At 39.7% G+C, this 24,410-nt stretch overlaps 1 protein-coding gene across 7 annotated transcripts in view; it reads right to left on the reverse strand.

The window, feature by feature from the left end:
* Window positions 1–211: 211 nt before the first annotated feature.
* The window catches only part of DIXDC1 (DIX domain containing 1), a 74,065-nt gene continuing 49,866 nt past the window's right edge, over window positions 212–24,410 (reverse strand). For 5 of the 7 annotated variants that reach the window (XM_073808214.1, XM_073808215.1, XM_019941897.3 and 2 more), the window contains 12 exons: window positions 23,924–23,977; window positions 22,205–22,255; window positions 20,019–20,123; window positions 19,594–19,647; window positions 19,025–19,117; window positions 18,885–18,944; window positions 18,136–18,225; window positions 17,628–17,789; window positions 17,063–17,129; window positions 6,037–6,142; window positions 4,993–5,101; window positions 212–3,454 (listed from right to left, as the gene is read on the reverse strand). In XM_073808214.1, the coding sequence (XP_073664315.1) occupies window positions 3,374–3,454; window positions 4,993–5,101; window positions 6,037–6,142; window positions 17,063–17,129; window positions 17,628–17,789; window positions 18,136–18,225; window positions 18,885–18,944; window positions 19,025–19,117; window positions 19,594–19,647; window positions 20,019–20,123; window positions 22,205–22,255; window positions 23,924–23,977 (1,032 nt within the window). In that variant the 3' untranslated portion in view covers window positions 212–3,373. The remainder of the gene's footprint in view (window positions 3,455–4,992; window positions 5,102–6,036; window positions 6,143–17,062; window positions 17,130–17,627; window positions 17,790–18,135; window positions 18,226–18,884; window positions 18,945–19,024; window positions 19,118–19,593; window positions 19,648–20,018; window positions 20,124–22,204; window positions 22,256–23,923; window positions 23,978–24,410) is intronic. The other 2 variants (XM_073808216.1, XR_012333332.1) reach the window with 2 other exon arrangements.

The following is a 24,410-nucleotide window of genomic DNA, read 5'->3' on the forward strand; positions in this document are numbered from 1 at the left end:
TTGATAATATAACCTATTGATATTTTGCACTTACATTAGAAATACCAATAGTAATATCTGTAGCAATAAAGTAATCCTTATCTCTCCAAGTAATCCTATTACTCCCCAAGTAATGAGTAAACATGCTACCAGGGAGATCACTTGAGGAAATTTACTTTCACTAAATGTAAATGGCTTTCTTGATTAATTTCAGTCAGTAAACACAAGTGAAAATTATTAATGGTATTTAGTTTGCAAACTCCATTTTATTCGTAGTTTGTTTCTGGGTTTTTTTAAAATTAGGTCACAAATCTGGTACAGACAGTTAAAACTTTTTATCACTTTGATAATCAGAAGCCTCTGGTATAACACAATATTCATGAAAACGTAAAACAGAATACATGGTAATAATCTCTTTGAAAGCAATGGTTGCAAACATCCATGTTTCTAAGAAAATATAACTTTACATATATATTTTAAGCAAGCTGTACCTCTTACATAAATTCAGACAATAGAAGGAGTGTGCAATCATAAAGCTTATTTTATGGAAAAAAATGAAAATTATTATTATTATGACCTAAATGATTTTAAGTAATTAGAGTCCTCTTGGATTGAATACAGAGTATAAAGATATTTTCCTTAATTTACAACCTTCCTGGTCAAAAAGAGCTGGAAAGTTGGTCAGTAAGCAGCATTGATATTACCAAGTAAGTTTAACCTAAATTCTTTAGGTAGAAATTGTAAAGTGTTCCAATTCCAGCTACTTTAGTTAACTGAGTGAGAACAGTCTTCAGTTTTTAAATGAAGACTGTTTAAGGAATTGAGCTTTTTACTTAGTTTTTGTGAGAGGGTCATTTTTTAAATCAGGTTTAGAGATTATTTCATGAACTCTAAACATTCTAGTTCCTTAGTTTTCTCAAAGAAAGAGAACTTCAGCAGTAGCAGGATGGACTGTCCCACACAAATGCCAGTAGGGGGTAATGCTCTGAATAAGTCAAAGGGCCTCTTAGTGTATCAAATAGGAGACAATTCAAACCAGAATGAATCAATGCACACTCCTCCTAGAAGGCTCCTCTGTTTAGAAACTGGAATGAGGATTACCAACACATTTTATACAAACACTCTGGTGTGCCATCCTGTAATGGGGGTGCTTAGTTATCACCCGTGGCATGCGATTAATGAGCTATTAATTCAACTTAAGCTTTCTGTGGAGGCACTAAGGCCATGCAGCTCCTTTTCCAAAAGACATAGAGATAAAAGACAAAGAAGGTAGAGGACTCTGAAAATTTTCTCTGATTTAATTTTCTCTGAAAAGTTAAATTCTACATAATAGTAAGAATGTTTGCTGAAAGAAAACTGATTTAAGCGACAGATGTTCAAGATAAACTGTACTGAAAATACAATAACAAATTTTGGCCTGATAACCCTCATGCTGTCTTATAGCAAAACACTAAAATACATGCAACAGAGAAACTGGTGACATGAGGACTTCTTCTCCAGATTTCCTGGGGGGGCTGGCTGGGGGGGGGGGAATGGAGAATATACTGTTTTCTTCTGTTTGCTTTCATAATGAATTATTCTTGCTTATAAATGACTTTCCCAAATTTTCCCAGTCATTTCTGATGAGAAATCATTCTTCAGTAGGAGGAGACCAGGTAAACTTACATGAAGGACATCAGGTGTCTTTTGAGTTCCTTCCGTCAGCTAGAGGAGCCATCAAATAGGTTCCGTAAAACTAACTCCATAACTAAAAAGGCTGGTAGAATTGGAACAGGAGTAATCTGTCATTAGTATACTTGTAATAAAATAAAGCTTGTTCCGAAACCACAAGGGCTGGTAAGAAGAGCAGAGCCTGTATAAAAGCAACTGGGTTCTCTAGAAAATGGATCTAGTATACAGAATGTGAGAATATACAGAACTCTCACTCAAGTTATAAAAATAGACATGGTTCTTGGACAAAAAGCAAATGAGTAGAAAAGAATTCTCCAAACATGAACTTAAAGACACATCTATATAAAACAACAAAACGTCATCTCAGAGCTCCGATCAGTCGTCTGTTGAAATGGCTGAAAAGGGGAGATGAACTAGAGACAGACAGGTCAAGAACCCACAGCTGATCTGTCTGACTCTTCTGGTTGGCAGTGTACACTGGTGATCACAGGCAGAGAGACTGATATATCTGATTGGTTGATGGTGCTTGGTGAATGAATGAGAAAACTCAAGATATAAAGTAGTCTCTGAAAGTTTAAATCTTAGCTTCTACACTTGACAGTGTTGCACATGAGAAAGGATTCTAGGTGTTATCACCCAGAATCAACCCTGCCATTCACAACTCATGCTCCATGCCCCCATGGTTTCTTTTGTGGCCAAAGGATCAGCCTAGACTAAATATATAATAGAAAATAACTCTGGCCTTGAAATGAAGAGGGGTAGACCAGTAACTCATGCTCAGTACTTATAAATCACAAATACTGAAGCTAATGGTCTGTTTCCTTTTGACTGCAAAGGAGATGCCATGAGCTAAAGAAAGTCATGAGAGAAAGAAAGTCAAGAAGACATGGGTAGCAGCACCTTTCCATACCCGCCTGGATTTGAAAGGAGACTTTCACTCCTTATTCCTTTCAAACACAAAGTTCATCAGTTGGAAGGGGAAAAAATGGCTCTAAAGTTAAAGAGTCCCCAGAGAAAATGAGCAGTACATGAAATATGCCCTCTGTGGGCTAAAGGACAAGTTGCAAAACCAGTTAAGACACAGAGGCAGCCCAAGGTCTTACTTAATTATGGTTTTAGCGTAGTATATAGCACAATATGGGCAGCCCTTTTTCAATCCATTCAACAGTTCAGCACCATCCATGTCCAGTCCAAAAAATTCCTGAAGAGTGGGCTTTCATCTTTGGTACCACCTTACGAGTTATTCTTGGTTTGCAATAGCTGCAAAGAAGCAAAAAAGCTGGTACCTTCACCTTGTCTGTGAGTACAAATGCTGGTACTCTGCTGCAACCACTGAGGCCAATTAAAATAATACTGTAACACACAGGAGTGATACATCCAGTTCCCAGGTTCCAGATAATAGCAGCCATGCCCATAAAGGAGTGGGATCAGCCATCCCCATTGGTTAAGGCCTTCGGTTTGTTGTCCTCAGAGTAGAATAAAACACTGTGTTCCCACGGACAAGGAACTCCACAAGAACCCATGGTCTACTTTTGGACAGGGACTTTAAGTACCACACGTGCCAGGCACAGAAATAGGACTGGCCTATAGCTGTCACACTTGGAGAAGCTTCTGTTTTGGCAGCACAAACTAAAAACTTCTTAGTGTATTCTGGTTTTAGTCTTCTCTCCTGAGTGAAGCAGCCAGGGACTGCCAAGTTCCACAAGCCCTCAATCTAATAGCATTAATTCTCTCCATGGTCTTCTTCCACCCAGGCTACAATTTTCCCTTCCCATCCAGGGATGGCATCGTCATCATGGAAAACCTGGAGAAAGAAAAAAAGCCACCATGAAAAAATTACAAGACAGGGAGTCTCACTAAACATCTGTGGTTGAAAAAGAAGATCTCAGACATAAAGGATAAAAAAGTATAGAGGAAAGCCTTGAGTTAGAGCCTATGTCCCTTTGGTTTTGTCCCTAAAGTTATAACTGGTTAAAAAATATATATACAGTTGACCCTTGAACAACACAGCGGTTAGAGACACTGCCCACCCCCCTCCCTGCCCTGGCCCTGTGCAGTCAGAAATCCACATATAACTTCACGGTTGGCCCTCCATATCCACAGTTCTGCATCCTCAGATTCAACCAGCTGCTGATTGTGTAATACTGTAGTAGGTATTTATTGAAAAGCGTCTGTATATAAGTGGATCCATGCAGTTCAAACTCATACTGTTCAAAGGTCAACACTGTATGTGTGTATATATACATATGCCTTATATATCCTTAGTTCCGCATCTATGAAATGGTAAACGCATCCCATCCTTCTAGTACTGCTTTGCTCATAGAGATTTATAAGAATTAATAAATTACTAACCATAGAGCACTCTGGGCTTCTCAAAAGAAAGCAGTACTATAAGCATTTAAAAAATGAGAAAGGGGAAAATTTTGGCCTGAAGCATTGTAAAGAAAGGGTTAGAACGAAGACCAATCTTAACATATGTGCATGCAGTTCTTTTCACTCATTTGTTCAATTCATTTCCTAAGCCACTAATAAATAGAAAGGGTTATTAAAACATTTCAGTGAGAAAATCTTTTTTTTTTTTTTCGGCTGCACCACGCAGCGTGCAGGATTTTAGTTCCCCGACCAGGGATTGAACCTGTGGCCCCTGCAGTGGAAGTGAGGAGTCTTAACAACTGGACCGCCAAGAAAATCCAGGAAATCTTTACAAAACAAAGTATTGGCTTTTCCAACCTTTTTCATTCTGTAACCACTATGAGAGCGCTCGTAATACGTCATGACTCAGAACTCTCTTTCAAAAAAAAAAAAAAGAAAAGGTCTGTTTTTGGCAGATATATTACAAAGAGAAGTATAAGCTAAGAAAATAGCCAAGGAGTTGAGAATAAGCATAGATGACTTTGCAGAATTTCCTCATTTTCATTATATGAGAAACTACCACCACAATATACAGTTTCATATATTCATGCCAGGTTGTTTATTTTGCTCTACATAGGAAGCAGAAAGTTTTCTAAGGTTTGGTTACAGATAGAAAAGAGACTCGAAAGCCAAGCATTTGTTCAATGTAGGTTCTTTATTTTCCCTAACAAAACTTTTTCCTTTTTAAAATAAAAATTCTATCCAAGTTTGATTAGAGTGATTAAGACCTTGAACTAAAGAAGCTATCAACTTCTTGGGCCATTCCCTGAACCTTCTCAGTCTAGAGTAATCAACTGGTCGGAGGCACTGGGAAACTCCTCTGACCTGGTTAGGGAACTGAGGTACTTCTGGGTACTAGTCCTTGAGTAGAAGTCTTTGGGGTTCAAGAACAACCAGCAATACCACCCAGACTCCCTGTGGATTCTGTACCTCCTCCTTGACAGTGCCAAACTCAGGATCCAGTGCTTTGAAGTGATACCGATGATTTCCCTCCCGGTCAATAGCTGCTTTAAAATCCTTCAGTGTCACCTCCCCCAACCTGCAACAAAAAGAGAGAACACTAAAATAGACTCTTTATCAGTAGGTTGGAAAGATAAGATGTCAGCTTTAAATCCAGGCTCCTGCCAAAGTCTCTGGAGGCAGAAACAATGTGGCCTTGTTAGGTCACCACCCTTGATAACCTAGATGATTCTGAAACAGCAGAAGTTAGGGAGCCAGTCACTATTAGGGAATGAAAATGGCATTACAAATGGGTTGATCTGAGAATTTAAAATAGATTTATTGCTTTGGCAGCAGCCAAATTACTTTTTTTCTGTTTTACTCTGAAAATAAGACACAAAGTCTCTGAAATCTAATTTATTAAACTATCAATAGGTCTAAGTTCTCTTGATTTCTTTATTTGCAACAATTCCATTTCTATAGGCTGGTAGAATTAAATCAAGTATCACCATCTTTACTTCAGAAAGCTCCCCTCTAACACAAACCAAGCAGACTCTTTAGGAAAGGGAAATCTTATCACCTCTCTCAGCAGTTGGTTCCAGAGTTTAAAAATCTTTATTTCAAAGCCATTTACCTTAGAAGGGAGTATATTAATTGAGTGTTTAAAGGTTTTTAACATGAATTCTCTATAGGTTAGCTGCAGTCATCAAATAGTAACAAAGATCAATGAGTAATAAGTAGCCCTGGAATGCCAGGCTGTAATCCAAAGCTATCAGCAGAAGCTATTTTGAACACTTAAAAAATTGCTTTCCTAACTTGGAGCATCTTTGCATATCAGGATTGGAAGCACTATTATTGTGTCTGTACCTTGTAATGCCACTGGTTAGTGGTGAAACTAGAACTTGAATCTCTATCTCCTGTGCCCTTCTCACTACACTGCTACTCAAACACCTTACAGCTGGTTAGATGGGCAGTAACTAATGATTCTGCCTTCCTGTCCTTTTTAAAGGAGAAATAATGATCCCAGAATCTCACCTCTTTGGTATATTGACCATGAAGGGCGTAAGTGACCGGTCAGTGAAATAGAGCACCTTCGTGCAGGCGCTGCTGACAGTTGGAGAGCTCTGTGAGTGAGACAACTCTGCAATCAGAGAGAGACTTTGTGGTCAGAACATTCAATTTGCTTCCAACAACCCATCATTTCTAGTTATTCAAAATGTCCCAGGAGAATGAAGCTGCCTGAGGTCATAGCACAGTTTTCACACTCTTGCCAAACACCTTGTCCACAGGGTGTGTGGCCCACAGGAAGTCACCACTGGGGCCACTAAGACAAGAGGTGCTTCGGACATGGATGCTATCACAAGGACCATCATTTCTCACCCGTCACAGGTGATTCTAACAGGGGAACAGCAACTGTTCTGACAGGCACTGTTGCCAAGAGTCAAAAGAGGTCAGAGAAGCCAGGCAAGATTTCAGCTAGGGCAGAATAGACACACAGCAGGAGCTGCAGACACTGCCAGCATTTAGACTGCGGAGGTCAGTGGTAGAGAATGCACATGAACTTCATGAAAAGACAAATGATTACGAACAAGAAACACAGAAGCAAAGTAACCGTAGAAACTCAGATTCCAAGAGGCCTTATATTTCCAGTCTAAAAGGCAAAAAGTCTACTTTTATCCCTTAGCTACATAGGATCTGTATGTGTTGGTCCCCGTGGTTTTTTTTTTTTTAATAAATTTATTTATTTTTGGCTGCGTTGGGTCTTCATTGCTGCGTGCAGGCTTTCTCTAGTTGCGGTGAGCGGGGGCTACTCTGTGTTGCCACGCATAGGCATCTCATTGGAATGGCTTCTCTTGTTGCGGAGCACGGGCTCTAGGCTCGCGGGCTCAGTAGTTGTGGCTCACGGGCTCTAGAGCACAGTCTCAGTAGTTGTGGCGCCCGGGCTTAGTTGCTCCGCAGCATCTGGGATCTTCCCCAACCAGGACTCAAACCCATGTCCCCTGCACTGGCAGGCGGATTCTTCACCACTGCGCTACCAAGGAAGCCCGGTCCCCGGGGTTTTTAACTTAAATTTCTTAATCCATATCTTGTCTCTATTCTTTGTATAGGTACTTATGGAAAAATTTAATCAATGAGTTATTTGTGATTATGACTTTAAGAGAATAGAAGAAAAGACCAATTAAAAACTTTTATCACAAGGACCAAAAATAATTAAACTTTTATTAAAATAACTCCTGCAATTCCAGCTACACGTTTTCTTCATTTATTCTAGGCATTTATCCCAATCAAACAGGCAGCCACCAGAGAGCAGTTCTAGGAAAGGGTTTTTTGGTTTTTGTTTTTGATTTTTTGGCCGCACAGTGCGGCTTGTGGGATCTTAGTTCCCCAACCAGGGATCAAAACAGGGCCCTCGTCATTGAAAGCATGGAGTCTTAACCACTGGACCACGAGAGAACTCCCTAGGAAGGGGTTTAAAATAAGGAAGTAGGAGGGATGAATAATACAGGAGAGAAAGACAAGGGAACATTCTCTCTTTGCACAGCAATCAATCAGTTTTCAGAATTTTTTTCAAAGAATGCCAATTATTGAAACCTACATGCCATGCTGTTCCTTTGTCTCCATCACCTAGAACAGGGCCTGGCACACACTGGCTTTTTAATAAAATAAAATATTCACTCTTATCATTAAATTTATGATGGATCCTTTCACTCATTCATTCAACAAACATTTATTGAGCACTTACCATGCACTAGATTTTGAGAATATAAAATTAATTATATGCCTCTGACCTCAAAGATTTCACAGTCCAATATAGATGACAGGTATGATAATAAATAATTACAATACACTAAAATCAGATTGGTACAAACTGCACAAGAAGACTGAAGATGAAGTAGTTAATTCTACCTGGAAGAGGTCAGAAAGGTCCCATAGTTGGAGAATTGTTAAGCAAAGCACCTAAAAAATATATCAGATATAGAAGTTGGAAAGGGCATTCCCAGAATGAAGGATACTTGTAAAGGCATGAAAGGGGATGGATCATGTATTTATAAAACTGAAACTCAACTAGTAAAGCTGGAGTGTAAGTAATACATTGGGAAGTAATGGAAGATGAGGATAATACAGCAGGGCCCAGATCACAAAGGACTCTGCCAGGCTAAGATGTTTAGATATTAGTCTTAAGTTCTGGGGAGATATTCAAAGGAAGTGATACGATCAGACTGGCATTTTAGAAAGGTCAGTCTAGCAGCAAGTATGGGTCTAGTATGGGTTGGATGGGAGAAATTCTGGAAACAGTAATCCCATTAAGAGGCAATTAAAATAATCTGAAAGATGAGGAAGGGTAAGATATAGCCCTGGAGCTAGAGAAGGGATGGATTTAAGAGAACTTTAGAAGGTAAAAGTCTTAGTACTTTGGATATAGTTGAACATCAAGGATAAAAGGGAAAGGGAAAAATAACTAAGATTTATAATCTAGGAAAACAGATGCATGGTAGTTACCAGTACCTAAGATACAGAAGTATCACATATTTAAAATGTTTACTGGGTGCCTATTATGTATCAAGTACTAGAGATACAAAGATAAACTAGGTACAATTCCCACCCATTAAGGAGCTCAAAGTCTAGTGGGGTAAAATAGCAAAACAGTTATAATATAATAAAATAAAACATGAAAATAATATTGCTATGGACTCAGTTGTGTCCTCCCCACAGTCATATGTTGAAGCCCTAGACTCCCATGTGACTGTATTACAGATAGGGCCTTTAAAGAGGGATTAAAGTTAAATGAGGTTATAAGAGTGGAGCCCTGATCCCATAGAACTGGCGCCCTTGTAAGAAGAGGAAGAGACACCAGAGCGCTCTCTCTCCACCACGTGAAGACACAGCAGGTAGGCAGCCATCTGCAAGCCAAGAAGAGAGCCCTCCTTCAGCAGAACCTGACCACACTGGCATCCTGATCTTGGGACTTCCAGCCTCCAGAACCGTGAGAAAATAAATTTCTGTTTTTTAAGTCACTCAGTCTATGGTATTTTGTTATGGCAGCCCAAGCTGACCGATAAAATGTTATGTACACATTTTAGGTGAATTTGAAGGTAAGAGTATGTCAAATGCCACACAGAGGTCTAGTAGATAAAGACAGGTTTGGTAAACAGGTCACTGATGACATTAGTGAGAGGAGTTTCAGGTTACTAATGAAGAAGGCTGAGTTGGATTGCACAGGCTTTTCGAGTAAAACAGAAAAAGATTAATGAGGGAAAAATAGTCTTACTCAACATTAACTCATGTGATAAAATGATAATTGCTGTTTCAGGGTGACAATACTATAAAAATCATATACAAAAACCTCAGCGAATAAACGACCCAGAAACATAGCCTTGCGTATACATGTGTGTGTAAATTTAATACATGATTTTAAAAGGCATCACAAATCAGTTTTAGCTTTTAAGTTTAGGTTTATGATCCATTTGGAGTTGATTTTTTATATAGGGTATGAGGTATGGGTCAATGCTCTTTTTCTGAATAATTTGTTGAAAAGCCTATCCTTTTGCCATCAAATAGTTTTTGCACTGTTGTTAAAAATCAACTGGCCAAATATAAGTAAGTTTATTTCTGAACTTTCTACTCTGTTCCAATGACCTATGTGTCTATCCATTCACCTATACTGCACTGTCTTGATTACTCTAACTTTATAGTTAGTTTTGAAATCAGGTAGTGCGGCACTTCAACTACTTTATTTTTTCTTAACTTTTTTTTTTGAACTATTCTAGTTTCATCCATATAAATTTTAGCATCGGCTTGTTTATATCTATGAAAAGTCTGATAGGATTTTTATTGGAATTGCATGAAGCTATAGATCATTTGGGGAGAATGAACCATCTTCACAATGTTGAGCTATGTTTTCCCCATCAAACAAGGCTGCTTCTCAATTAATATGATGCTGATAAACAATAATTTTGTAAGTGGTAAAAAACTATGTAATAAAAACCAGATTATTTTTAAAATCTATCATCTCCCTTGTTTCTATTTGTTCCATGTTTTTTGTTCCTTTTCTCTTTTATCCTCTTTTTCTCCCCGTTTTTGGAGTGTGTATGTGTGTATGTGTATATATGTATATATATGTATATATGTATGTGTACATGTATATATTTTGGTATTGTCTTCAAAGCCCAGTGTGTTTAGATTCTCAGTTTGAATACACCATTTCAACATGGAAACTATATTTTAAATAGTGAGATATTTTACTTCTTTTGCTATTGGATTGGGTATTTTTACAATTCCTTTTTATCTCCCCTATTAATTTTGTTATTTAATTCTTTAAAAATTTAGTGGTCGCTCTTGGATTTAAATACACATCTTTAATTAGTCAGTCAGCTTTCAAATGATATTTACTGCATCACATGTAATGTAAGAACTACAGAAGTGACAACAGTAGAGTCCTAATTCCTCCATCCCAATCTCTGTATTATTGTCATACATTTTACTTTTACATATGGCATAAACCAGTAATACATCAATACATTTTTTGCTTTAAACAGCCTGTTATCTCTTAGAGCAATTAAAAATAAGTGGGGGAAGGTCTTTTATATTTACCTTCATTTTAACCACTTTTTTTGCATCTCCCAGTTTCTTTCATATCATACTCTTCCTGTCTGATGAAATTACTTTAACATTTCCTGCCGTGTAAGTCTGCTTGTTATGAATTCTCTTGGTTTTGTGTAAAAATATATATATATACTCTCTACCTACAGAATTCTAGCTTTTTATAGAATTCTAGATTTTTTTCTTTCAGTGCTTTAAAAATATCCCCCCACTATCCTATAACCTGCAAGGTCTAATAAGAAATCTGTAATTCTCATCTTTGTTCTGTATGTAGTAATTTTCCCCCTCTTCAAGGGGGAAAAGATTTTCTCTTTTCTTTGATTTTCAGCAATTTGACTCTTTTGTTGTTTTTGTTATTCATACTTCTTGGAATGCTCAGCACTTCTTGGATCTGTAGTGTGATGTTTTTAAAGCATTTCTGGAAAAATAATTGGCCTTTATCTCTTCAAATACTTCTTCTGCCCTGTTCTATCTCTTCTTGTTCAGGGATTCTAATTACTTGTATCTTAGTCCATTTGATATCGTCCCACAGCTACTGGATGCTCTAGGTTGTTTGTTTTTTCCTCTCTCCTACTCTTTTTCTTTTTGTATTGCAGTTTGGGTAATTTCTATTGACCTATCTTCAAGTTCACTGATTCTTTCCTTAGCTGTGTTGAGTCTTCTGATGACCCTGATGAACTTGCTGAAGGCACACTTTTTTTTTAAGTTAATTAATTTATTTATTTTTGGCTGCACTGGGTCTTCGTTGCTGCACGCGGGCTTTCTCTAGTTGTGGTGAGCGGGGGCTACTCTTCATTGCAGTGCACAAGCTTCTCATTGTGGCGGCTTCTGTTGTTGCAGAGCACAGGTTCTAGGCGAGTGGGCTTCAATAGTTGTGGCACACGGGCTCAGTTGTTGTGGCTCAGGGGCTCTAGAGCGCAGGCTCAGTAGTTGTGGCACATGGGCTTAGCTCCGCAGCATGCGGGATCTTCCCAGAGCAGGGCTCGAACCCGTGTCCCCTGCATTGGCAGGCATATTCTTAACCACTGCACCACCAGGGAAGTCCCTGAAGGCACTCTTCATCTTCGTAATATTTATTTTTATTTCTAACATTCCATTTGACTCCTTTTCATAATTTCCATATCTTTGCTAAAATTCCTCACCTGTACATGCATTATATTAACATTTTTACTTCAGCCATTAACACAGTTTTTAAAAATTCCTTTTCTGATGGTTTCAACATCCTAGTCATATCTGAGTCTACTCTTGAATAGACGCTTATTGACTCTTGACAGTAGCTTATATTTTTCTTGCTTCTGTGGATGCCTCATAATTTTTTATTGACTATCAGACATCACGTGTAAGACAGTAGAGACTAAGGTAAAAAAGGTTTATGTCTAGAAATGGGCACACTGCTTGTACTTCCCAGCCATTGGTGGGGACAGCTGAGCCAATCTAGTCAGGAATTGAGCTGGGATTGGGATTTTTGTTAAGGTTACTTTCAGCACACCATCACCTTCAAATTTCTCTAGGGTTATGTTTAGGAAGGTAGCTGGATTGCTGGAGGGTTTTTCCTCAATATTCCTGCTCCACCCTCAACTTTAGACTTTACTTGTGTGCCTGTGCATCAGAGTCAGTCTCTTCACACGTGTGCCCCTCCCACAGAGGCAGACTGCTATTGCTTCTTACACGGTACTTGCTCATCTGGTGGTGAGGGATAAGGGGGGCTTCTCTGTTGTCATGATCCAACCTCAGTCTTGAGGGTGGGGCTTTCTCAGTGATCCTACTCTTTCCCCAGTGGTAGGCAACCTCTAGTGATCTGAGCCCAGTACAGTTTCCTGCCACTCCCCTGGGATAGAGAGTGCTTTCATCCTTTTTTCTTCCCCCTAGCTGAAATAGGTCTTCACCTTTACCTGGGAAAGCGAGGGAGGGGCAACAGAATTTGCTGCCCTTTCTTAGTGGCTTAAGACTTTTGTTCTTTAAGGGACAAAGGTCCAGATGGGGCTTCACATTTTTCCAGCAGTGACAGGTGCTCCCCTGCTCTGGGCCTCCACCACCAAAACAGGTTTTCTCTAGACTCTCTTCCCACAACAAATCTTTGTCATAAGCACCCAAATGGAAGTCGATGGAAGAGTCAGCAAGGAGGTGCAAACTATTCTTGCATTCATGGCCCCCAGGGTTCCTATAATCTCTGCAAAGCCTTTCACAATTCATTAAAATCTTAGCTGTGTGTATGGTGGTCCCATTTTCCTCCCATGCTCTGCCACAAGTGAACAAGTGCTGTAACCTATCTGTCCACTAAGGGACCTGTTTACATTTCTGGCTAGTTAGCTACCCTCTGATTTCATCTCTCTGATGGATTCAAGAAAGTTATGGTATTTTGGACTATTCAACCTTTTCTTTCTGTTAGCATAGGAACAAGGCTCCTTCCAGGTCTTTTTTAAAATTCACATTTTAAAAATTGAGGTAAAATTCACATAACACAAAACTCACCATTTTAACCATTTAAAGTGTACAATTCAGTGGCATTTAGTACATTCACAGTGTGGTGTAATCACCACTATCTAGTTCCAGAACATTTTCATTATCCTTAAAAGAAATCTTGTACCCATTAAACAGTCACTCCCTTCCTAATCCTGACATCTGTCTAATCTACTCTACTTTCTGTCTCTATGGATTTGCCTGTTCTGGACATTTCATATAAAAGGATCCATCCAAATTGTGCCCTTTTGTGTCTGGCATCTTTCACTTAACACTTTCAAGGTTCATCCACATTGTAGCAGGTATCAGTACTTCACTCCTTTTTATGGCTGAATAGTATTCCATTGTCTGCATATATAAGAAATTGTTTATCCACTCATCAACTGATGGACATTTGGCTTGCTTCCACCTTTTAGCTATTGTGAATAATTCTGCTATGAACATATATGTACAAGTTGTTTCTTTGAACACTTGCTTTTAATTCTTTTGGGTATATACATAGGAATGGAATTGCTAGGTCATATAGTAAATTCTATGTTTAACTCTTTGAAGAGCCACCAAAGTGTTTTCTATAGTGGCTGTACCATTTTACATCCCCACCAGCAATGTATAAGGGCTCCAATTTCTCCACATCCTTACCAACAATTGTTATTTTCCATTTTTTTGGAACCACCTAGTAGGCATGAAATGGTATCTCACTCTAGTTTTGGTTTGCATTTCCCTAATAACTAATGATTTTAAGCATATTTTCATGTGCTTATTGGTCAATTATTTATCTTCTTTAGGGAAATGTCTATTCAAGTCCTTTGCCCATTTGTTATCAGATTTTTCTGTCTTTTGTTATTAAGCTGTAAGAGTTCTTTATACATTGTTCATCCCAGGCCCTTATCAGATATTTGATTTTCAAATATTTTCTCCTATTCTGGTTGTCTTTTCACTTTCTTGTTAATGTCCTTTGATGCAAAATAGTTTTCAGTTTTGATGAAGTCCAATTTTTCTATTTTTTTCATGCTTTTGATGTCTAAGAATCCAAGGTCATGAATATTCCCCCCTGTGTTTTCTTCTGAGACTTTCATAGTTTTAACTCTTGTATTTAGGTCAATAATGCACTTTGAGTTAATTTTTGTACATGGTGTGAGGTAGGGGTCCAGCTCTATTCTTTTGCATGTGGATATCAGTTGTCCTGACACCATTTATTGAAGATACTATTTGCTGGTCAAATGATCATAGATATATGGGTTTTATCTGAACTCTCAATTCTATTCCACTAGTCTACTGTATTACTTTTAAAATAATTATTGTTGTTGTTTTTCCTTAAGAGTAAATGGCAAGACAGGAAGTGGGTTCAGAGAGAAGATTACTCTTTTAGGAGATTTGACTGTAGTGAAAAGGAGAAAGAGCATAGCCTTGCATATCTCACATGCCACACGCAACACCAGATTATTTGCATATAATATTGTACTTAATGCTCATAATCCTTTACGATTATCTCCATTACATAAATGTGAAAACTAAACTACAACATTAATTAATACTCTTGCCCATGATATACTCTGCTGATAGCTACAAGTGCATCGCAGATCTGTTTGATTCTATACTCCATCTTTTTTCCACTCTATTGTTTTGTGTCCAGTTTTGCACATGAGTTTGAAGTGCCTTTCAACCTACAGAGATACCCAGTTGGCATTCAAAAATATAGCCCTGAAGCTCAGAAAAGGTTTGGAGTTAGAGATGAAAGTTTAAGAATAATTGGCACATGAGGTGGATGGACCTAGAGCCTGTCATACAGAGTGAAGTAAGTCAGAAAGAGAAAGACAAATACCGTATGCTAACACATATATATGGAATTTAAGAAAAAAAAATGTCATGAAGAACCTAGGGGTAAGACAGGAATAAAGACACAGACCTACTAGAGAATGGACTTGAGGATATGGGGAGGGGGAAGGGTAAGCTGTGACAAAGCGAGAGAGAGGCATGAACATATATACCCTACCAAACGTAAGCTAGATAGCTAGTGGGAAGCACACGCATAGCACAGGGAGATCAGCTCGGTGCTTTGTGACCGCCTGGAGGGGTGGGATAGGGAGGGTGGGAGGGAGGGAGACGCAAGAGGGAAGAGATATGGGAACATATGTATATGTATAACTGATTCACTTTGTTATAAAGCAGAAACTAACACACCATTGTAAAGCAATTATACTACAATAAAGATGTTAAAATAAAAAAAGAATAATTGGCACACAAGAGTAGCTGAAGCCATGGAAGTAGAAGGGATCACCTATAAAGAATATGAGACCTAAGTCTAGACCTTAGTGGAATCTCAGGGCACATTCAAGGGTTAGACAGAGAAGGAGAAGAAGAGGAGGTTGTATCTACTTCATGAGACTACAATCCAGTGAGGGCAAGTACCAAGTCCATCTTGTCCATCTCTATACCTCCAGTGCCTAACAAGGGTGTTACATAATGGATGCTCAGTAAATATCTGTTGAATGAATAACTGTTTGGTAGTGAAGTTAAAGGAGAAAAATGTTTCCAGAAGAAGACTATTCAAGAATAGTAAATGCTTTTGAAAAGTCTATGGAAGATAAGGTAACCACTTTGATTAGGCAACGAGAAAGTCAACAGTGATCCAAAAAAAAGAACACTAAGTGGAGTAACTGAGTCCAACTAGTCCAACTAGTGGTTTAAGAATTGAATGGGAGGTAAGGATGAAAAAAGAGCAATTGCAGACTACTCTTTCAAGAAGTTTGACATAGGGGAATAAGAGAAGTAAGCCAGTAGCTAGAGGGCTAGCAAGTTACACAAGTGTTTGTATTTCTAGATGAGAGACATTTCAGCTTATCTGTAAATATAGATATTAGATTAACACCCTAGTTTATAAGAAGCTCTGAATTTATTTGTAGTATTTTAAATAAGTAATTCATATACACAAGAGAATTATTCCAGGGAGGGAGAAATTTATTATACTTCTGAAAAAGAATTTCCAAATATTTAGCCTACGTACATTGGCAGTTTATACTAACCCAAAGGAAGTACTGAAGAGGATAACAATAAAATAAAAACCCTATCAAGAAAACAGAAATGACTGGGTCAAAACAATGCTAGAAGAAGAAACTGAAACAAATTTTGGTACTAACATAATCTGTTTCATTCCCACTGTAAAGATCTCATTCAAGAGGAAAAGATACCTGGAGGCTTGAGAATGCTACCTTATCTACTCTACAAAAAATATTTTACCTTTCATATTTGTGCAAATGCTTTAAATGTTTTACTTTAGATTTTGTTTATTAATGTGGTTTTAAAAATTATATATTTAACATATAAATCTGATATGGTCAGCCTTTAACTATTTGGTTTTTATAAATTATTATTTAGATATTTTAAGATTAGGCCTGGGTAAACTATAAAAGGTAAGAAAACGTGAATGCTATTAGACCAAAAGGTAAGATACAAAGTAAAATAGAAATTACTAGGCAGGGTAGATTTCCAACCTGTCAGAATTAACAAGGCAAAAAGATGTAATGAGTGGGCACAGAGCAGGTTCAAACAAACGGAATGACCTATGCACTCAAAGTTTTAATGAAAGTCCACAAAGAAATTAAACTTCTTGCCTCTAGGAAGAACTGGAAATATTCTGTGCTATTTGGAACTTTAGGGTGATTTGTAAGTGTGTTTTTTTTAATATATATTTTGCTTTGCTTGGTGTAACTATTTTGAGCTTGTACATTTCCAAAGATATTTTATTTAAGATATTTTAGCCTCTCTGAATCAGCAGCACCTTGCACGTGGCCAAATGGTACTCAGGTGGTGGTGATGATGATGTTATGGGTCTTCACAGTCCTAGAAATAACTCAATTCTAGTATTGCTACAGAAACAACATATTACAAGAGTGAAGTACTACAAGAAAAGCTCTATCCCCAAAATATCAGTAGCATAATAAATACTAAGTTTCTGATCTAATATGCTAGGAGTCCTTACTAAGCAATAATGAGTACTTACTTGAATTAGGGGGCCAGGACTCCCGGTATTCACTACCTGCTTGAGTTCTGGGTGACTTGCCCCGAACCTGGGGAGCCACACAAAAATCACGAGAGTTATAATTAATGGGAGAATTCAACCAAGAAACTTAAATCCTAAAAGTGTACTTAAAATATATACTTTTCTACCACATCTTTTTCCACAGTATATAAAATTGGACATGTTTATTCTAACAATAAAAATGTACATTTATAAAAAGCTTTTTAGTTTCCAATGTTTTCCCCATATATTTCCCATATATAATGCCAAGTTCATTCGGGGGGAAGAGGACAGAGAATAGGCAGTAAAGGGACACCTGTGGGTCAAGAACCACAGTTCCTTAGACAGTTACACAGTTGCCAAGAGCAAGAGTTACCCGTGAACTCCCTCCCTGGACTGTCATACCATGATGAACAGTCAGCTCCCCAGAGAGGAAAACCAAAGAGAAAAGCAACTGTATATCTTAGCACTGCCTTCATCTACATTAAAATTGATAAGACCAAGCTTCTTTGGGGGAACAAGAGAAACACCACCGAAAGAGGGTTACCCTTCTGTCCTGTTTCCTCTGGGTCTCCATGGCGTGCAGGCGCTCCATGAGGCTGGAGATGCCCTGCTCCAAGCTGTCGATGGTGTGGTGCTGAGGGTCGTGGCCACTGAAGCTGTTGCGCAGGCTGCGGAGGGCATCCCGAACAAGCTGCAGGTCACTGCTCTGTGGGCAAAAATGTGGTGCTGCTGGCACGGCACGCTGCCATGTTATTAACCACATCCCAACTGCTGGGCTTAAGAAGATAGAGGTGAGAGGTTTCCAAAAGAGATCTTTTATTTTTGAGGGAGGAGGTGTAAACTGTAGGAAATTTTCCTCCACAGATACAAGCCCACTGTTTGTCCACTAATTCTTAATTTTGGATAGCAAGTGCCTCACAACTTTACACACCCAACAGATGCAAGAATTGGGGAATGGGGATATGAAAGGCCTACTCCACTGGCGATGGCTAGGGTACTCTTCTGGTTTTGGCTGGAAGTGGCAAGTCTGTACTCAAATCCTAAGCACCTACCCCTCTGTGAGTGACTGAAGCAGCTCCTTTTCCTGCCACTGGAAGGAGAAAACCATTGCTTTGAGGGTTGTGACTGCTGCAGTGGGTCACCTATAGCGGCAAGAAGAAATGATGCTTCTATAATGGAGAATTCCAAAGTAAGATGTCCCACCTTATTTTTCCTCTTTACACTGGTCACCTCCTGACACAGTGCAGAGATGTTTTCCCCTTTTGTTCACTGCTATATCACCAATACTTGACACTCAGAAGGCACCGCTGAATGCAGAGTGAACAAAATGAAAACCTCGCCTGGAGGCCCCAACCTAGCCTCTGCCTGGCCCCTGGAGGGCCTGAGAATGCTGCTCCAGCATCTCCTGCCTTTGCTTCAGTAGCAGAAAAAAAAAAGAACAATGACTAGTATTTTTTGAGCCTAACTCTGTGCCAGGTGGATCTACCAGGACTGTGTTTAGTAACTTAATGGGTTATCTTATGTACACGTCATAATGTCAGAGAAGGCCACTGTCATTTTCCAGATGAACGTTATTTCTAAGGTTCAAAAGTGAAGCAAATGAAGGTACACAATGGTAAGAAAGTAATAAAGCTGGAATTTGAAACCAGACTTTCTTATCCCAGAACCCGCACTTGTAAGTGCCTCGCCAAATCGCCTCCTGACAAACTGACCTGTGGTGTTGGTTCAGCCCTGAGTCAATAACAGAATCTCCCTCTTTGCCCTTGTAAACATGGGAGGGAGACCCCAAGTGGTAGGTTACCTCCTCTGCCTCTCTTTTCATACAGTGAGCCAGAAGGACGTCTTTGTGTTCCAGATCCACCTGCAAATCAGACACTCCATCAGAAAAGGACTTGTTCAGGTCAGAGGGGCAGGAAAGTCCGTGGCAGAACGTGTCCCCACCTGCTGGTAACTGGCCTCAGAGAGTTTCCGAAGTGCTTCCTCCAACTTGGCCTGGTACTGCTTCAGGAGGCGGTCCTTCTGCCCCAGTTCTTTCTGCAACAGAGACACAGCCTTCAGATGCACGGCAAAGCCAAGGACGTCCAACGCTTCACCTGCTGTGATGGAGTTTCCACCTGAGGAAAGCAGAGCCTCAGAGGGAACAGCCCTTTCCTCAAGCTGCACGGGAAGACGTTATATACCATGGGAGCCTCACATGGAGCAAAGGATTCTGGGAAAGGGAAGGAGGATGGGAACTACCATTAGCAGGAGGACCACTGCATGCCATCCATGCTAGCTAGAGGTAAAGGTTAAGACTGAAGTGAAGTTTCCAGACTCCTAGTTTTGTGTTCTTGCTCCTAGCCATGCTATCTACCTTCAGGGTTAGTGGATCAAAGGAACTCAGAAAAAGATTTCCTTGCAGAAAGCAAGAATGAGAACAGGGTACTTAAGTGTTGTTTGAACAACAGTAACAACAGGCTGTTCACCAAAGGTCAGATGGAAATAATTTCCAAACTGATATACATTCTTACTTTATATTCTCCCAAGAGCCGATTCCTCTCGTCTAGCTTCCTCTGCAGATCCACCTGCAAGAAGAATAAGAAAGCATTCTTTGGTGTGGAAGTATTGTCTGCCAATCCAGTAGGAAACCAGCTACTTAGTAACTGGAGTTGATGTTGGCAGTTACAGCATACAGCACAGAGAGGGCATGACTATGGTAAAAAAAACACACAGCCGCTCTCCACATCTTCAGTGAGATAATCAGACTATAGAACCACAATGCAGCCTCAGTGTCTCAGTGCCCTCAAAGTTGAAGGGCTCGAGGCCAGTGTGGCAATGGGCTTTCACCTAGGAACAGAGAGGAGTCTGATGGGGAATAGATCTAAACGGACTTTATACTGTATCCTACTTTGCTACCTGGGGCTCAGTGAAGTCCAAGTTCACTCTTTCAACTCACGTTCTGGTTGTGCAGCTCATCTTTGTCCATATTTGCCCTCAGTAGTTCTTGTTTGAGCTGAAGGACAGACGTGTCCTGCTGAGTCAGCCTCTGCTGCAAGGCATCCTGGGGAGAAAGCACACTCACTACTGTGGTCCCAACTCAACAATCGGCCAGTTATCACTAAACTGGGAGACAAAAAGGGTACAGGGTCTTGCCACAAGGAGATGAGCAGAAATTTTTCAGTTCCCTTCCAGGACACTAGAATCTAAAGGAAAATCATATCCATTGTCCTACCAAGCTGATGGAAACCTGATTTTTTCCTCCATCCATTACTTGCCCCTACTTTCCACTGCATTGCTGACAGCATGATGGCCTAGAGGAAGAATAAGTGGTCTTTGGGATCAGACAGACCTAGTCTCAAATTACACGTCTACCACTTGCTTACGTGACAGTGACCTTGGACAATGCACTCTCCCTCCTACCTCCCTGGCTTTCTTCTCTGTATCTTGGGCCTATAAATACTCAATCTAGATGAGCTCTTTTGCCCTAGAGGGCTGGGCCCTATCACTGTCTGACACCCTTTTCATATAGGAGCCCTGGAAGCACTGCCACCCTGCCTTCTACAGCCCTGCTGCTGCCCTGCTTCCACTGCCTTCCAGTGCTTAGTGTGGACCAGGACTGGGATTCTATTTCCATGTTCACAAATGTTCTTAGACTGATGCTTCCTCTTCCCAGTGTCATAGGATCCTACAAGCTTTAGGCTGTCTTTCTCTTAGCTTGGACCATCTTGGTTTCCACCAGGCCTCAGACAAGGTGGGTTGTACATACTTATTTAAAAGGATCAGCTATGACACAATCCTCCAACCGTGGTGACTTCAAATGGAACTAATGGGCTGGAGCTGCATCACAGGGGATTTGCCCTGATTTTTCTCTCTTTACAGACTGCAGAGAAACGGTGTAGGCTCCGGAAAATGTGGGAGCCCACTCTAAAATATGCTGTCTTGCCATGACAGTACATGGCAAGATGGTCTAAGACGCCCTTGGCACCAGTGGTGCAGAGGAATGTTTCCCGAAGTGTGCTCCATGGGATGTTAATAAGTGTTACATGGGGGAAAAAGCACTTCTGTGGTTAATAGTCTAACTTTTTTTAGGCCAAACTCTTTAGGACAGACCTTCTCTGGTCCTTTAATATGCTATTATTCGTTGTGACTCTTCAAGCCTGTAGAGCACTGCTTCTTATTTGAGCATGAAACATGCTGTTTTCTGGAGTATCTCAAAGGACTAAGGCTACAGAATATACTCTGGAAAACGATGCTGAGTTATACCCTAGTCTAGCCCATGAATGGGAGTATCGGGAAGAGGAGAGGGAAAAGCAGCAGCTTGAGAACATCTTTTTCCACTTCCAGGTATTCATTCAGCACATATACTCCTACTTGGGTGAAATAACATATAAGCAAGATTATTAGCTAGATCACTGTTTGTATTAGCAAAAGACTGGGAATAACCCAGAAGACTATCAGTAGGAACTGATTAAATGAATTATCCGATATACACATACTGGAATACTAAGGTCTTTATGTACTGAAATAGAATGATCTCTAAGATACATTGCTAAGTGAAAAAAGCAACGTGTCAAACTGTATTTATAATATGTAATTATTTGGGGAAAAATCACATACATACATATTTGGTGCTAACTGATAAGTTGCCTCCAGGAAAGAGAACTAGGTGACTGGGAGGACAGGGCCGGAAGGCCGACTTCTCAAGGATTATCCTTTTGTACTCTTTTAACTTCAAACCATTTGAATGTTAACTATTCAAAACCTAAGTAAATTACAATTTCTAAGAGTATATTCTTCTTAGAACTGAAGAAAACTGACAAAAAACTGTAACTGAAGAAAACTGTAATAACTGATTGTTTTCACACATAGAAACAATCAAGGTGGCAGAGGGAAGTGACAGCACCATGAGTCATAACCACCAGAAATAAGCCTCAGCAAGAGGTATATTCCTCCACCTGTCTCACTTCCCATCCACAGAGCCCTCTCTTTACTAGTAGCACGGAGCCTGTGAAAGGCCCCATCAGATGTACACAAGAAAAGACTATAGGACCCAGCTAGCCCCCAAGTACCCACTCTTATCCACAGACTGCTTTACTTTGTAAAGAGTTTATTTAAAGAGTTATATGTCTTTTTTTTTTTTACCTTTATCCCCTGTAAGTTTCTGCCTTCTTGTTTATACTTCAGCAGCTCCTTCTGCAAACCAAATATAGTTAGATCAGATGGTAGCATCTGGGTTGCTTCAGAAGCATTACCTCATTCCGTCAGTAAGAACACAAAACTCAGATAACCATTCCAAGAAAAATCAACCTTCCACCGAGGCAGAAGGCAGCTCTGCCTTCTAGTAAACAGTAAAGGTTGACCCACAGAAACAAACAGGACCCATTCCATTCTTCCCTGTGGCACCCAGGCTCAGCTGTCCAGTTGTCCAGGCTCAACTGCCCATGCTCTTTCTTGCCAAGAAATAAGATACCATACATTCCCATAGGCTCTCATTCCTACATTTAGCAATCCTCGCCAACAGGGAAACTTAATCATAAATCATAACAATCTAAATCCCTCTCACTGAAATATATGATCATATCTTAATATGGCTACCCCCAATTTCATGAAATAATTATCTTCATTTTTAATGTTCAGAAAGGATTAGAGTGCTTCTGTTCTCGAAGAGTGTATTGTTCTTTATGGACCAAACAAAAACACATTCAGCCCAATAATAAAATACTTAGTTAACCCTCCCTTACAACAGATTATGATTGTTACTAGGACAGAGATTATAGGAGAGGAACACCCACAACTCAGACTGTACTCTCTTCTTTTCCTATTGCACCCCATCAAGAGTTTGGAATTAACATATCTAAAATGGGGATTCTTGACCTGGACTCCACAGATGGGCTCCAAAGTTACTCCAATCAAAATTCAAGTCAGTGAGTGGGTGTGTGCGCTTTCATGCAAATTTCTGGGGAGAGGGTTAATGGCTGTAGTCATATACTTATGGCCTCAAAAAAGCTAAGACCCACTGAACTAAAAGAATTTTGGAAAGTGTTCATTAAAAAACACCATACTAGGGGTCTTCCCTAGTGGCACAGTGGTTAAGAATCCGCCTGCCAATGCAGGGGAAACAGGTTCGAGCCGTGATCCGGGAAGGTCCCACATTCCACGGAGCAACTAAGCCCGTGTGCCTCAACTACTGAGCCTGTGCTCTAGAGCCCGCAAGGCACAACTACTGAGCCCACACTCCACAACTACTGAAGCCCGCACGCCTAGAGCCCGTGCTCCTCAACAAGAGAAGCCACCGCAATGAGAAGCCCACGCACCGCAACAAAGAGTAGCCCCCGCTCGCCACAACTAGAGAAAAGCCCACGCGCAGCAATGAAGAACCAACACAGCCAAAAATTTAAAATTAATTAATTAATTTTAAAAAGTTCTAATCGCAAGAAAAAAATCTGTAACTATGTATGGTAACAGATGTTAACTAGGCTTATTGTGATTATTTCACAATATATACATATGCTGTATACCTGAAACTAATATAATGTTATGTCAATTATTTAAAAAATGACCATATTGATATTAGATCCACTGTTTATTTTAATTAAAAAGATAATATGAAACATTTCAAATATACAGAAAGGTATAAGCAATAATGACATAGATACCTATTACTAACCACTGAGATTAAAAAGGTATCACCTTTTTGCTATATTTAGGACATCTCTCTCTCTCTCAATTAAAGACATAATACAGATACAGCCAAAGTCTTGAGTCTGAATCCTTCCCTGCTCCCCATTACTGTCCCGAAGTTGGTGTGTAATAGTCCCGTAAATTTTTTTTAAAGGGCAAAATGTACATTTCCTGACATACCTTTAGGTCCTGATTCTCCTCCATACTCTGATCCAGACGACTTTGGATTATAATCTGAATGTAAGGCAAAAAGAGATGGTTATGTACCTATGCTGTAAAATTCAGAGGGCATTCATTCAACAACTATTTATTGAGCAGTTACTAGATGCTAGCCCTGTACAGTGGCTGCAAAGAACAGGAAACAGTTCCTGCCCTCCAGTGATGCATATGGCAGGGGTGGTGCGAGTAGATGAATGTAGATAAAGTTTAGAATGAATATGTGTGTGTTGTGTGCAGGGGCTGGGCAAGTGGAAAGAGAAATGACAAGAGATGAGGCTCGAGAGGAAAACGGAGCAGGATGATGAAGGGCAATGGGGAACTGATGAAAAGTTTTAGGCAAAGGGATGACAAAATAAAATCTGCTTTGAAGTCAAATTATTCTTGCTGTTTTATGGAAAATGAATTAGAGGAGGACAGGACAGGAATCAGGAAAAACAGTTAGAAGGCC

Source organism: Tursiops truncatus, chromosome 8 (genome assembly GCF_011762595.2).
Source record: "Tursiops truncatus isolate mTurTru1 chromosome 8, mTurTru1.mat.Y, whole genome shotgun sequence".
In the NCBI taxonomy this organism is placed as follows: Eukaryota; Metazoa; Chordata; class Mammalia; order Artiodactyla; family Delphinidae; genus Tursiops; species Tursiops truncatus.